Raw genomic sequence first — 14,628 nt, forward strand, 5'->3', positions numbered from 1 at the left:
TGGGCAATCTACTTCCATAGAGATACCGCCTTGGAAACCCAAGGAGGGTTGCTATGAGTCATGTCCGACTAAACAGCAGTGATTTTGGTTTTTGTTTTTTACCTTTATTTCGGTTAAAATGCCTGTTTAGTACTCAGATTGAACACACTATGGTTTCTTTTTGTGTCCTCAGTGTCAAATCTTGAAATCTGCACAAAGCATTCATTTGTCCACATCTTTGAATTCTTTGTTTTCATAGGACAGAAGAATCAAAGGGCATTAGGGACTGTTCAAGACAGAGAATCACATGAAGAAATATCTTGCTGTCAAATCAACAAATTGCAAGTGACTCAGCTGGGTGTTAGGACTCCATAATAAATACTTTTTGAGTCCCACAAACAAGATGATTCCCTGTGCCAGGTTGGGGCAGTACTATCCCAGTTTCTGAAGATAAGAACTGTGTACTGAACCATTAAGGGAATGGTACTGATGACATTTGAAATTCAAAGTTTGCAACTTAGAGAGCCCATGATTCTTGGAAGAAAACTTATACCAGACTAGTCACCAAATTATCAAAGTGAGTATCAGCAAATTTCCATGAAAAACAAACTGCCTGCATCAGTTGGATTTCACATCTCTGTGCTCTGGGACTCCCAGCCCCATAAAAGTGAAATACGACCACAGTGGTTATGGAAAATACAGAATGAATATTTCAACATTTGTTCACTAAAGTATAATTCATGCAGGACCTACCAGTGTAATAAGTGTAAAGAAACATTTCATGATTTCTCAAGCTTTGATCTTCATTAGCCATTACATTTAGAGAATCTCAAGACATGTGGTGAGTGTATTAAACACTTCCATTATAGCTCCAAACCAACCAAACTCGCTGCCATCCAGTCCATTTGACTCATAGTGACCCCTCCTTGGGTTTCCCAGGCAGTATCTCTATGGAACTAGATTGCCTAATTTTCCTTCCAGTGAGTGACTGGTGGTTTGAACCGCCAGTCTTCTGGTTAGCAGTCAAATGCCTTGTGCACCATGCCACCAGAGCTCCACCATTATCGCTCAGTTCTTGATATTCATCAGAGAGTTCACATGAAAGAGAAGTATAATAAGTGTAATGATTGTGATCAGGATGTCAGTTGGAGCTCACACCTACAAACTCATCAGAAATTTCATACTGTAGAGAAACCACAGAGATGTGAGGAATGTGGGAAAGGCTTCAATCATAAACCAGCTCTTAATGTTCATGGCAAAGGCCACACAGAAGAGAAAGTGAGGTGTGTGGGAGAGCCTTCTGTCAGGACCATCAGAGAGTCCATACTGGAGAGAAACCATTCAAATGTGACACATTTCAGCCCCACCACAGAGTCCATATAGGAGAGAAACTGTACCAATGTGAGGAATGTGGTAAAGCCTTCAGTTGGTCTTCACTTATCCAGGCAAACCAAGGACTTAACACAGGAGAGAAATACTGTGGTGCAGTGACTTACTTAACATGACCCTTCTAGCCATAGTCTTTGAAATTCCCACCAAATGACTGGGTAGGACTATGAAAATGTCATACGCTTAGGGTCCCTCATGAGGATTGAATAGCTTGCTAATAATGTAAATAAGATGTGTAGCACCCATGTGGATGTGGAACCATGGAAATAAGGTGTATGGAACCCTAATGTGGGAATTGGTCAGTTTTGCCATCCCCACTAGGCTTACTATGAGCGAGGGAATGATATCACTGCTATCAAGAAAGAATAGCCAAGAGCGGAGTGCATCTTTGGATCCAAGATTGCTGTACTGAACCTCTTCGAACTAGGAGACGGAAAGAGAGCTGTAACACTTTCCTGAGACAGCAAGAGATGATGAGAAGCAGTGGCAGAGAAACAGCAGTAGCAGAGGCAGAAGAACTGCTTGCCCAAGCAAGGAAGCAGCCAAGGGAGCAGCAGGGCCAAGAGACCAAGGGCCAGAGAGAAGTGTGCCCGTGGGAACACCTGAGAAAAGGCTGTCTCAATCCAAGAATATCCTGAGTCATTCTGATCCTGATTTGTAAACTGTTACTTCCTTAATACACGCCATAATTGTGAGTATAAACTGTGAGTCCTGTGTGGCCACTGCAGTGAATTATTAAATGCAGAAGAGAAGCTGGCTGTGAAGGCTGATGAATCCAAGATTGTCAGGCAAGATGGCGGGCTGCTAGCTCACAGGCTGAGAAGGTTAACAATGCCAGGATTGTCAGGCAATACAACAGGCTGCTGGTTGAACTCCAAAGATCTAGATGAGCCAGATGCAGGATCCAGATTGAGCAAAAAGCCACAGACCTTTGCCAGAATGTCCACATGTATTAGAAGCAGGCCACACCCCTGTGGAAACTCTCTTTCAACTTGTTAGTTACTCGTGTATTTCATCAAGGCAGTGATTATATCAGATCTCATCATTGGGAGATGACTACATCATAACTGCCTAAGCACTAAGAATCATGGCACAGCCTAGTTGACACACAACATTAACCATTACACATACTTACAAAAATAGCATGCCAATGATGGGGTGCCTGGTTTGCAAAAATGTGTACAGACAAGTTATTTGCATAAAGATAAGGTAACTGTGCCACCCAGGGAAACCCAAAACTAAACTCACTGCCATTGAGTCAGGTCTGACTCATAGCGACCCCTCCTTGGGTTTCCGAGGCAATATCACTACAGAAGTAGATTGTCCAACCTTCCTTCCAGGGAGTGGCTGGTGGGTTTGAACCACCAGCCTTCTGGTTAGCAGTCAGATGCCTTAGGCACTAGGCCATCAGAGCTCCTTGCATTCCCAGGCGTATACATACTGTCTAGGCACAAACCATTAACTTTAAAATTGGCTAAGGTTCTTTGACACCAAAGGAGGCATGCAATTCCATGATGGTCATATAGGCGTTTATTAAGGGCTTACTGACTGAGGCTGCTCCCTGGGCTGTGGCAGGGTCAACTTGCATCTCTGCACCTACCCCCAGAATGATGCAGGGGTTTTCAATCTCTAAGGACACCCCAAGAGGAGTTATATAAGAGTGACTTTGCAAGCAGATGTGAGCTAGCAGCAAATAAGAGTGTAGCCATTTTTGCCCTTACAAAAGTCTGTTCATTTACAAATAGACATAAATATTTATTAGTGGTTTTCAAGGAAGGGAGAAAGGACTTATTGGTCAAGGTCAACTGAGTTTCTGTTCAGGATGAGGACAAACATTTGGAAATGGATAGTGGTGATACTTGAATAAATGTGGTGAACGTAATTATATTTCATTGAATTGTACACATAAAATGGATGCAATGGCAAACATGTATATACATATACATACCACAATAAAAATTTTAAAAGTTGATGTGCAGTTATTGATAATATTCTAATGACATAAAACAAACCATTTCAAATTTCTGTGTCCTGTTTATTACCTGTTGATAATATTTGCTAACTTTATGGAGTCATCATGAATCAAGCAGTGTTTCTATTTGTGGTGCAGTGAATTACTTAGTATAGCTCTTTGAGCCAGGGTCTTTGCGGTGCCCACATGATGACTGGGTGGAACTATGCAAATGTCAGGTGCTTGTGGCCCACCAAAGGGATTGGATATCTTGTTAGTAATGTAAATGAGGTACACAGTACTGTTGTGAGGGTGGGATTGTACAAATAAGGTGTATGGAACCCTAAGGTGGGGATTCATCAGTTTTGTTAGTCCACTAGGCTTAACATGAGCCCTCTCAGAGGCAGAAGCGGGGGGTCTCACTGCACTCGAGAGATGACCCAGAGGTGGAGTGGAGCGCATCCTTGAACCCAAGATCCTGTACTGGACCTCCTTGGCAGAGAGATGTCAGCAATAGAGGTAGCAGAACTGAGAGAACATCAGGAGACAGGACAGTGGGCTTGCCTGCCCACAGAGCACGAAAGCTGAGTGTCTTTCGTCTGGAGTCTTGCTGGCAGAGTGGGGTCATTTAGATGCACCTATTGGCAGAGCTCAAAGAACTTTGTAACACTTGCTCAAGCAGAGCAGGGCAGAGGCCAGGCCTACAGGCTATGGGCCAAAAAGAAGTGTGCCTTTGGGCATGGCGAGGGGAGGCTGTCTTGATGATTGAAGAATTGTATGTTGAGCACTTTCATGAACCTGAATTCCCTAATAAACTCCATAACCATGAGTACTGTCTGTGAGTTCTGTGTGGCTATTGCAACGAATTATCTATCGAACCCAGCAGAGAAGTATTGAGTATGTGGGAGGGATGGTTGGTGTCAGAATTGGTAAAAAAAGAAAAAAAAGGTTGAAGGGTGGTGGCATCTCTGGCCTCATAGGAATCAACCCTGGACTGCTGATGGTGATTCTGTCTCCTCCTGATGAGGTTAGAGGAAATCGAGGAGGAGGATGCCCCATGTCCTTTTTGTACTATTACTTTATGTTTTAGATGTATCTACTCACTTGTTCCTTATATCAACATTATTATCTTTTTACAGATGACGAAAAAGCTAAAGGTCACAGAGTAAGTTGCAGAGCTAGTCTTTTGACCTGATCCCAAGTATGTAATTTTGGTTACTACACATTGCTTGGTAACTACACACTGCGTTAATAATCACGACAAAAACCCCACAAGAAATCTTACTGCATGAAGACTAAGATCTAGGATTGAATGGAGCAGCAGGAGGTGAGAGTGTAAATCTGCAATATATACATATATTTTTTTTGCCTTTCATTCTTTTTGTATCAAAACTATTCTTCCCATTAGATTGATAAGTTTATAAATGTGTACAACTGCTTCAAAGTGTATCATTATTCTCTTCTTTTCCTGGTAGTGGCTAGTATAATTCTATTAGTAAAAGTTTACGTGATGTTTGCTCCTTACTATCGTTCTTTTAAGTCTATGACTCTTTTCACATCCTCTCTGTAAACGTTTTTTCAGAAAGAGAAATTCCATGCATCCAAGAATAGGCTTCAAAGCAAGGGCAACAACTAGCCTCGGAGAACAGCTTCAGGCTGGTAAAATGGCGTGAAACACTGAAGGGGATTCTGGGAGCTGTAGTTCGGGAGTTCCGAGAATCTGGAGGTTTTTAATTTAATTAAATTATTTTATTCGCTCTAAGAGGTAGCATCGGGATCTTTGTCCTCCAAGTAGTTCTGGGGAATGTATTTCGGAACCTTGTTCGGCAGTCATTTGGCCACAGAAGGGTGGGGCTTGGAGCTTGTTCCCCTGGGGACTTCTGGGAAGTGTAGTTCACTTATACTTGTAGAAGCTTCTGCTCTGGGAAAACGAGGCCGGCACCAGGTTTTCGGACCGGGAGGTGAGTCAATTCGGTTCCCTCGTTCCCCTCCGAGTCTCTTCTGGATGCGTGTGGGCGTAGCCGCGCGACTCAGCTGTCACTGTGGTAGGACACGGAAGCCACGGCCACCGGCGGAGGCTGGGAGGCGGAGGACGGAAGATGGGGTTCCCTCAACAACTCCTCCATTTAAGCCAGCAGCTCTGCTACTTCACCCGATGTACTATTTAGCGAGTTATTTGTTATCTCTGCGCTCTAGTTTCCTCCTCTGTGGCATAGCGGTAACGATGGTAACTACCAGGAGGGAATGTGATTAGAAACTAAGGAGACCACACGTGTAAACACGGGTTAGAACAGCGGCGGCACATCCTGCTGGGTGGGCTTTTGCTATTTATACAGTTATTCCCTCACAAGCGCCCTTTTCACTGAAGCACCTGGGAAGACGGAGATGAGGTCGGGGCTCTGCGAGTAGTGCCATCCGCCCGTGGCTCTCGATCCCTCGGGAGGCAGAGCCCTTCAGGACTTGTAACGGTCTCTTCTTAGAAGGACAGAGCCATCCCGAGCTAGTGCCTGGGGATGTCTGTCCACTGAGGTTTCTCCTGGAGACAGGCCGTCGTGGTATCATGTCACAGCATCCTTTTCTTCACCATCTCTGAGTTCAGAAAGGAGGAAGGAGAAACTTGGCTTCTTACAGCACAGCCCCAGGTACATGCTACGGAATGTACAGGCTTGTTATGGTGTTTGTTTACAGTTAGTCGAGTTTCCTTCATGTAGTGAATTCTGTTGGAAAATGTTCAAATATTTGTTGAATAAAAAAATGAGAACGTGTTGAAGGGACACGTGGAAATAAGCACTGTTAATAACATTTTCACACTTTAGTTTTGAGGTATTTTTCTAAAGACTATGTATTAATGAACTAGGTGTTACTATCCATGTTTTAAGTATGAGGAAAAAAATGGAGAGTTTATGTTACTTTTCCAAAGTCATCCAGCTATTAAGAGGTAGAGTGGGAATTGACCCAAGCAGTCTGTGTCCAGAGCCTGTTATCTTAGTCCCTCTGTCAGTCATAGGGGATAGTAATCTGCATGTCTGAAGGGGAGTGGGCCCTGGCAAGGTAAATTGGACCTTTACATGGAAGACCTTGAAAATGATAAGGTTTTGGATTAAAATATCTTTCTCTTAAACATCTCTTATATTTAAATTGATTTCATTTCACATAAAATAAAAAGTCATAGAGCGAGGGAGAGTGTGCAAGAGAGAGCCCGGGTGGTACAGTGGTGATCAGCTTTCCAAGCTACCAGCCGTTCCACTGGAGACAGATACTTCCATAAAGATTATAGCCTTGGAAACTCTATGGGACAGTTCTACTCTGTTGTAGAGCGTTGCTATGAGGGCACGTTGTTAGGTGCTATTGAATCAGCTGACTCACAGTGACCCCTTGTACAACAGAACTTGATACTGCCTGGTCCTGTGCCATCCTTGCTATGCATAAACCAATCTTTGCAGCCATTGTGTCAATCCATCTCATTGAAGGTTGTGGTAATTAAGGGCTGTGGTAGTTAAGATTATGTCAACTTGCCTGGGTCTGGTTGAATGACTAGGCAGCTGGATGTAGTTATTTCCCATGATGAGATTGATAATCAGTTCCATGGTAGAATCTACTGGAGCAGCTCAGTAGCTGTTTTAAGGATGTGATCTGCTTCCAGTATATAAGGAGAAGCACTGAGAAAGGTTTCTGCAGCTTTTTGCCATGCTTGGACCCTGCATGTAGCCTAGTCTTCATTTAGCAGCCTGCCATGTTTCTTGCTGATCTTGGGACTGTCTTTGGACTTGAATTAGTGGCCTGCCACGTAGTTTGGTAATATTGGGACTGTGTCATTTTTATTTGTTGACCTTGGGCTTGTTAGCTTCAACAGCGAGTAGCTGCCTGAGTGAAGAGACACCACTACTTCCATTGGACCGGGAACCAGAGGCAGAGCTGAAGCTCAAGGTCAAGGGGCTTTCACCCAGCCCCTAGAGCCTGGCACTTTGTACTTGGACTTCTAGCCTTTAAAACTGTAAACTCCTTTTTGTTAAAGCCACCCACCTGGGGTATTTTCTGTTAGAGCAGCACAAAGTAACCAAAACAAGGGTCTTCCCCTTTCTCGTCGACCTTCTACTTTACCAAGCATGATATCCTTCTCCAGGGACTGGTCCCTTCTGACAACATGAGCAAAGCAGGTGAGATGGAGTCTGGCCATTCTCGTTTCCAAGGAGCATTCTGGCTGCATTTCTTCCAGGACAGATTTTCTCGTTCTTCTGGCAGCCCATGGTATTTTCAGTATTCTTTGCCAATACCACAATTCAAAGTCATCAACTCTCCTTCAGTCTTTCTTACTCACTGTCCAGTTTTCACATGCATATGAAGTGATTAAAAATACCATTGCTTGAGTTAGGTGCACCTTAGTCTTCAAAGTGACATCTTTGCTCCTTAACCCTTTAAGAAGTCTTTTGCAGTACATTTGCCCAGTGCAATATGATGTCTGATTTCTTGACTGCTGCTTCCATGGGTGTTGATTATAGATCCATGTAAAATGAAATCTCTGACGACATCAATCTTTTCACCATTTATCGTTATGTTGCTTATTGGTCCAGTTGTGATGATTTTTGTTTTCTTCACGTTAAGGTGTAATCCATACCTCCATATTAGGGTATATATATGTCATATTTTGATTACAGAAATAATGAATGCTCACTGTGGAAGTGTGCTATCTAGTCCAGTAGCTGCAAAGCAAACATGCTTTGAAATGAACACTTGCAATGTGGCTAGTCCAAATAAAGATATGTTGTAAGTGTAAATACACATTGGAGTTTAAAGACTATTACCAAAAAATGGAAAATACCTTATCAATGATATTTTTGGCATTGATTACATGTATAAATGATAATATTTTGGATTAAATAATGTATTAGTAAAATTAACTTCACTTTTTTTTTAACTTGGTTGAATTGGATTAAACTAAATGTATTATTATGTGCCTAACCCAAGCCATGGTATTTTCAGTCACCTCATATGCATGTGAGGGTTGGACAGTGGATAAGGAAGACTGAAAAAGAGTTGATGCTTTTGAGTTGTGGTGTTGAAGAAGAATGCTGAAAGTACCATGGACTGCTGAAAGAACTAACAGATCTGTCCTGGAGGAAGTGCAGCTGGAATGCTGCTTGGAAGTGAGACTGGCCAGACTTCCTCTTACCTACTTTGACTATGTTGTCAGAAAGGACCATTCCTTGGAGAAGGATATCATGCTTGGTAAAGTGGAGGGTCAACGAAAAAGGGGAAGGCACTCAACTAGATGGATTGACATAGTGGCTGCAACGATGGGCTCAGGTGTAGCAGGGATCGTGAGGCTGGGACAGAACCAGGCAGTGTTTTGTTCTGTTGTAAATAAGGTCTCTATGAGTCAGAGATGACTTGACAGCACCTCCCAACAACAACAACAAATACATTACTAAAACTGATTTCACTTGTTCATAATGTCACTATTGGAAAATTGAAATTACATATGTGACTCGATACATTTCCACTGGACAGCTGTGCTATAGATAATTCAGAAAATACAAAAATGCATTTTAAAAAATTAAAAATTACTTCCACTTATAGTAAAACTGTAACATGTCACTATATTCCTCTTTTGTATTTCCTATGCATGTTTATGGGTATGTGGCAAAATTGTTGTGGTACTCTGCATAGTTGAGTTTTTTTTTTTTTTCCTTTATTTAACGTGTTACAGAAATTTCTAGGTGTATATAAATGTAGAAAGTAGGATTGCAATGGATCCCTATATAGCCAAACTTAGTTTCAACTTTTGCTCAAAAGATTCTCTTCCCTTTTTATGATTATATCACCAGCATATTTACAAATGTTTTCCTACCATTGTGCTTTCTAATCTATCTTTCCAGGATCATGTAGTCATAAATTTTCATTGTCCTTGTTTAGCTTAAGCGTCTTTGTTTTTCCTTCACAAAAATGATATGTTAGCTGAGCCTAGAACTCAGGGTTCACAATTACTATTTTCCTTCTTCATTTTGGAAATATTACTTGAGATCTTCAATGTTTCTCTTTTTGTTAGTCTATTCTCACTTCTTTTAGGTAAGCTATATTTTCTTTCTGGAAGCTTTAAGGTTTTTGTTATTTTCAGTTCTTTTGTTTGTTTAGGGCCTTGCATTCTTAAACTTCACTATAATTTAAGATGTTAAAAATATAGCAGTTTCTGTAAAATGAGAGTTTTCCTCATATTCAAAGATTTGCAAACTGGGAAGCGCCAAATGAAAGTTCAAAATGGCATTCCTAAGAGGAAACATAAGTGCTTATCTTTTATCAGAAATTTGTACATGGTGGGAAAGAAACATGTGAGTACATTTCATTGGTTGACATTCAACATGGTATGTATACGTATTTATTAAGAATTCCTCTTGGCTTAACATTAGCCCCGGTTACCTGAACTCCAGAGCTGTTGTCTGTATCATTCTGGGAGGGCCACTTCAGAATGTTGTAGAACAAGTTATCTGGGTCAAGATTGTGGTCATGGATCACATACCCTAAAAAGCAGAAACAGGGGCTTCAGACAAAACAGAGTCCAATTCAGACCCACTTCGGCCGTTTTAGTTATGTCAAACCAAAAACCTGATGTTTTCAATTCGATTCCAATTCTTAGCAACCTTATAGAGCAAAGTAGAACTGCTCCATAGGGTTTCCAAGGCTATAATCACATGAAATTAACACTGGATCACATTTCTGAGTGTTTCCAATGGTTTCAATTGATTCTTTATAACAAAATTTTATCTATGACAGAACAGGCTTAGAGGTGCTTGTGGCCCACCAAGGGGATTGTATAGAATGCTAATAATGTTAACTATGTAAAAAGGTACATAGCACCCTGACTGGAAGAGATCCATATTTGTGCCCATTCCAAAGAAAAGTGATCCGAGAGAATATGGAAATTCTCAAACAATATCAGTAATATCACATGCAACTAAAATCTTGCTGAAGATAATTCAAAAACCGTTGTAGCAGTAAATTGACAGGGAAGTTCCAGAAATACAAGTTGGATTCAGAAGATTTGGAACAAGGGATAACATTGCTGACGTCAGATGGATAACACTGTGAAAAACTGGAATTCCAGAATTACATGAACCTGTACATAGAGAAAGAGGCTGTTGTTTGAACAGAACAAGAGGATACTGCATGGTTTAAAATCAGGAAGGGTGTGCGTCAGGGTTGTATCCTTTCACTATACTTATTCAATTTGTATGCTGAACAAATAATTCAAGAAACTGGACTATACGAAGAACATGGCATCAGAATTAAGGGAAAACTCATTAACAGCCTGCGATATGCAGATGACAGAACCTTGCTTGTTGAAAGTAAAGATGACTTGAAGCACTTACTGATGAAGTTCAAAGACTGCAGTCTTCAGGATGGATTACAACTCAAAGAAAACAAAAATTCTCACAACTGGAGCAATTAGCAACATCAGGATAAATGGAGAAAGATTGAAGCTGTCAGGGATTTCATTTTGCTTGGCTCTATGATCAACTCCCATGGAAGCAGCAGCCAAAGAATCAGACACATTGCACTGGGCAAATCTGCTATAAAAGACCTCTTTAAAGTGTTAAGAAGCAAAGATGTCACTTTGAAGACTAAGGTGCACCTAACCCAAGCCATGGTATTTTCAGTCGCCTCATATGCATGTGAAAGCTGGACAGTGAATGAATAGAACCAAAGAGTTGATGCCTTTGAATCATGGTGTTGGTGAAAACACTGAATATACAATGGACACCAGAAGAACGAACAATTAAATTAGTTTTATCAAAGGATACCTACATATATATATACATGCTTAGTTCAAAACATTCAGGAATAGTTTTAAGATTTACCAGCATTTGTGTTATATATCTTGTTATATTGATAAAAAGGCCTTTTTAGGATCTTTCTGCTTAATGACAGAAATTCACTTGTTTTCATATCTTTTAGGAAAACATTGTGCCGATTTACATATTATCATTAAGGCAACAATTTATAAGGGAATACAGTCAAACCCATTTAACAGATTTGTCAGAGAATACACGTGACCTTCACTCAAAAGCAGTCACATCAGAAGTATATGTATCTTACCATGTTCCTTTGGTAGAATTAAATTTATAAGGATAATTGCATTATATAGAATATCATGTGCCTTTCTATACCTGCAAAGAAATAAGAACCCTGATAGAGTCCTTAATAGAAGAGACCATTCCTTGGAGAAGGATATCATGCTCGGTCAAGTGGAGAGTCAGCGAAAAAGGGGAAAACCGTCAATAAGATGGATCGACACAGTGGCTGCAGTGATGGGGTTAAGTACAGCAAGGATTGTGAAGCTGGCGCAAGACTGGGCAGTATTTCATTCTGTTGTACACAGGGCCACTATGAGTTGGAGCCGACTGGACAGCACCCAACACCACCACCACAATAGAGTTCTAAGAGTTTTCCACTTGTACCAGTCTCAGCAGTGGGGATTCTTTTACCTGTTGTTTTACAGTTGACAGAATGGAGGCAAAGAGTTGTTATTGATTAGTTCAGGAAAACACAGCTAGTGAGAAGCCATACCAGGATTTGAATCACACATACACACACTTATAAACCACAGAGCTGACTCTTACTCGGACTCTTATTGTCTCAGCATCACAGTTGCTACCTTGAGGGCCACAAGGCAACACTGATGATAGGACTACCATATATAGCTGTGCAGAGCATTCAGTGAACCCAGACTGAAAGGGGTAAGGGGCATCTGGTGTCCATGCCATCCTCTGCACATCAACCCATGTACAGCTACAGCCACCCAGACGAAGGGACCATTGGCTAATTCACAGTAAGCATCTATGAAGGTGAGTGACTTCCCTAACTACCCCTGATGTCTTTCTTCTTCCCTAGTTCACTGTTTCCAGGACTCTGTGTAACTCAGCACTCTGCACATCACCAGAAGTAGGAAGAAAAATGAATACGTTCATGGTGAGTGAGACTTACCTTTTTGCTCTTAAAATTTCTTCTCACTACTCAGATTGGACACTCGGTTTTCTCTTTCTTGTAAAGCCTTAATAAGAACATTTGTGGGCCTATTTGTTGCCAGGTGCTTGCTTTGTATGTTTTTGGCTTACTATGTATCTGTTTTTAGTTTTTCTGTTATTTTTTTTCCCTTCAAAAATAAGAGTAAAAAAGGAATAGGAATGAGCAGCTCTCACACTCTCCTACTTCCTTACCCACTTACTGTTGTATTGGTGGTGTTGCTATATGCTGTTGAGTTGGACCCAATTTATAGTGAACCCTCCTTGGGTTTTTGAGGCAGTATCACTATGGAAGTAGATTGCCCAGCCTTCCTTCCGAGTACCCATTAATGAACTGGTTTTATTTTCTCATATTCTTTTCCATATGTACTTTCAGAACTTATTCATACTCATTTTATACACACACACACACACACACACACATATATATAAACAAATTAACTGCTGTTGAGTCAATTCTGACTCATTGCAACCCCTTCTTGGGTTTCCGAGGCGGTATCTCTACGGAAGTAGATTGCCCAGTCTTCCTTCTGAGGAGTGGCTGGTGGGTTTGAACCACCAGCCTTCTGGTTAGCAGTCAAATGCCTTACATACATTTTATTTTAAATTGCCCATTTTTCATTTACTATTGTGAAACATTAGTGGATTTTTTTGTATGTGGTTATATCATTTTCCAATTCAATTGTTGCACCTTTGTTTTATTTAAGTGGCTTAAGAATTTTATTGTTTTCAAATAATATAGTTTTGTATTTTCAGTGAAGGTTTACACGGCAATTTAGGTTCTCTATCAACAGGTTCTACACAAATTGTTCAGAAAAATTGGTTACATGCTTAATAATCAAGTAAGATTCTCAATACTTCTGTTCCAGTTGTTCCATTTCCATTCATCTAGTTTCCCAGCCCACTTACATTCTCATCTTTGTTTTAAAGTGAATGTTGATATTTGGTGTCATACAGATAATTTGTCTTTTAAAGGAACACAGTAGTCATGGGTAATATTCTTAATTTTGTGGGCCAGTCTGTTATTAGCTAAAAAGTAACCTCAGGGGCTTGTTTCAGTTCAAGGTTTAAAGAATGTCTCAGGGCAATATTCTTGGGGAGTCCCTCAGTCTCAACCTGTCCGATAAGTCTGGGTTTTTTATTTTTAGGAATTTAAGGTTGTGTTCCCTATTTTTCTCCCATTCTTTCGGGTCCATCTACTTTGGCCTTGAACAGGCACCATTTAGTTCTTCAGGTCTCAGGGTGGAGAAGGTCATGGTGTCTATAGGCTATTAGTTCTGTAGAGTTTTTGTTTTGTTTTGTTTTTCTTTCTCTTTTGTTTCAGATGAGTACAGACCAACAGTTGTACCTTAAATGGCCAGAAATGTGATTGTTTTAAATAAGACTACAATGAAATTGTTCCCATATCAAATATTTCCCCCTAAAACTCAATTCTGAAAAAATTATCCTTTTCTTCAAGCAGTGTACCACATGTCAAAAGTACTTCATTCGTGTGGTGCATTAGCTGTTTGGTAGATAGATTATTTAAATAGGGCACAGTGCAGCAGGGCCTATTTGCTGCTTAACGACAATATTTTGGATGTTGCCACAAAGGAAAACCTGGGTTCTGCTTTTCTGTGCTGGAGTCATTCCTCCTGTGTGTTGTACTGACTGGTCTTTTTTTTTTCCTTAGTGTTTTACTTTGTTTTCTCAAAAGTGATAAATAACCTTAGTTTAAAATATCCCAGGATAATACTAGAAGATCTGCCAGGCACTTGCATTCTTTCTCTGCCTGGCTTCCTCACAGTAGTTCAGTGAGAAGGTGCTCAGTCTGTTCTTCATTTTAAACATGTGAAATATGAGAAGCTTGCTCAGCCCGACAGGAAACCAAGCAAGGGTCAGGGGAGTTAAGCATTCTGTTCAATGAGAGAAAGACAAGAGGAGCGAAAAAGAGCTCTACTTATAAGGACTTGCATCCTGTGGTGTGGATGCCTGGAGTGGCATGCTGAGTAATGATTTGCACTGGTGACACTGCTCCTTCCCTGACTCCTCACTGGGCACCTCTTCTCTTCCATTGTCCACCTCCTCAAGTGCACTGAGGTGCTCAGATCTCCATCCAGACAAGTACAGTAACTAACCTCATTAAAATTTTAAAATTCCTCCATGGGGAAAAAATACTTTATACAGTGTGTGATAGTTGGAGCTGTGTGTCAACTTGGCTGGACCCCAGTTCTGTGTGGTTGTTCCCATGATGGAATCAGATGACTATGTTCTGAGTGGCCAGTCAGCCCAAGGGGAGTTTCCCTAGGGGTG

General features: G+C 40.9%; 1 protein-coding gene across 1 annotated transcript in view; it reads left to right on the forward strand.

Annotated features, from left to right (window-relative positions):
• Nucleotides 1-1,020: 1,020 nt before the first annotated feature.
• LOC103198898 (zinc finger protein 234-like) overlaps nucleotides 1,021-14,628 on the forward strand; it is a 29,307-nt gene continuing 15,699 nt past the window's right edge. The window contains 4 exon segments of the mRNA XM_007943104.2: nucleotides 1,021-1,262; nucleotides 2,097-2,156; nucleotides 4,410-4,484; nucleotides 5,083-5,167. Coding sequence (XP_007941295.2) covers nucleotides 1,021-1,262; nucleotides 2,097-2,156; nucleotides 4,410-4,484; nucleotides 5,083-5,167 — 462 coding nt within the window.

This window comes from Orycteropus afer, unplaced genomic scaffold (genome assembly GCF_000298275.1).
Source record: "Orycteropus afer afer isolate SDZICR_OR568_19922 unplaced genomic scaffold, OryAfe1.0 scaffold00099, whole genome shotgun sequence".
Lineage (NCBI taxonomy): Eukaryota > Metazoa > Chordata > Mammalia > Tubulidentata > Orycteropodidae > Orycteropus > Orycteropus afer.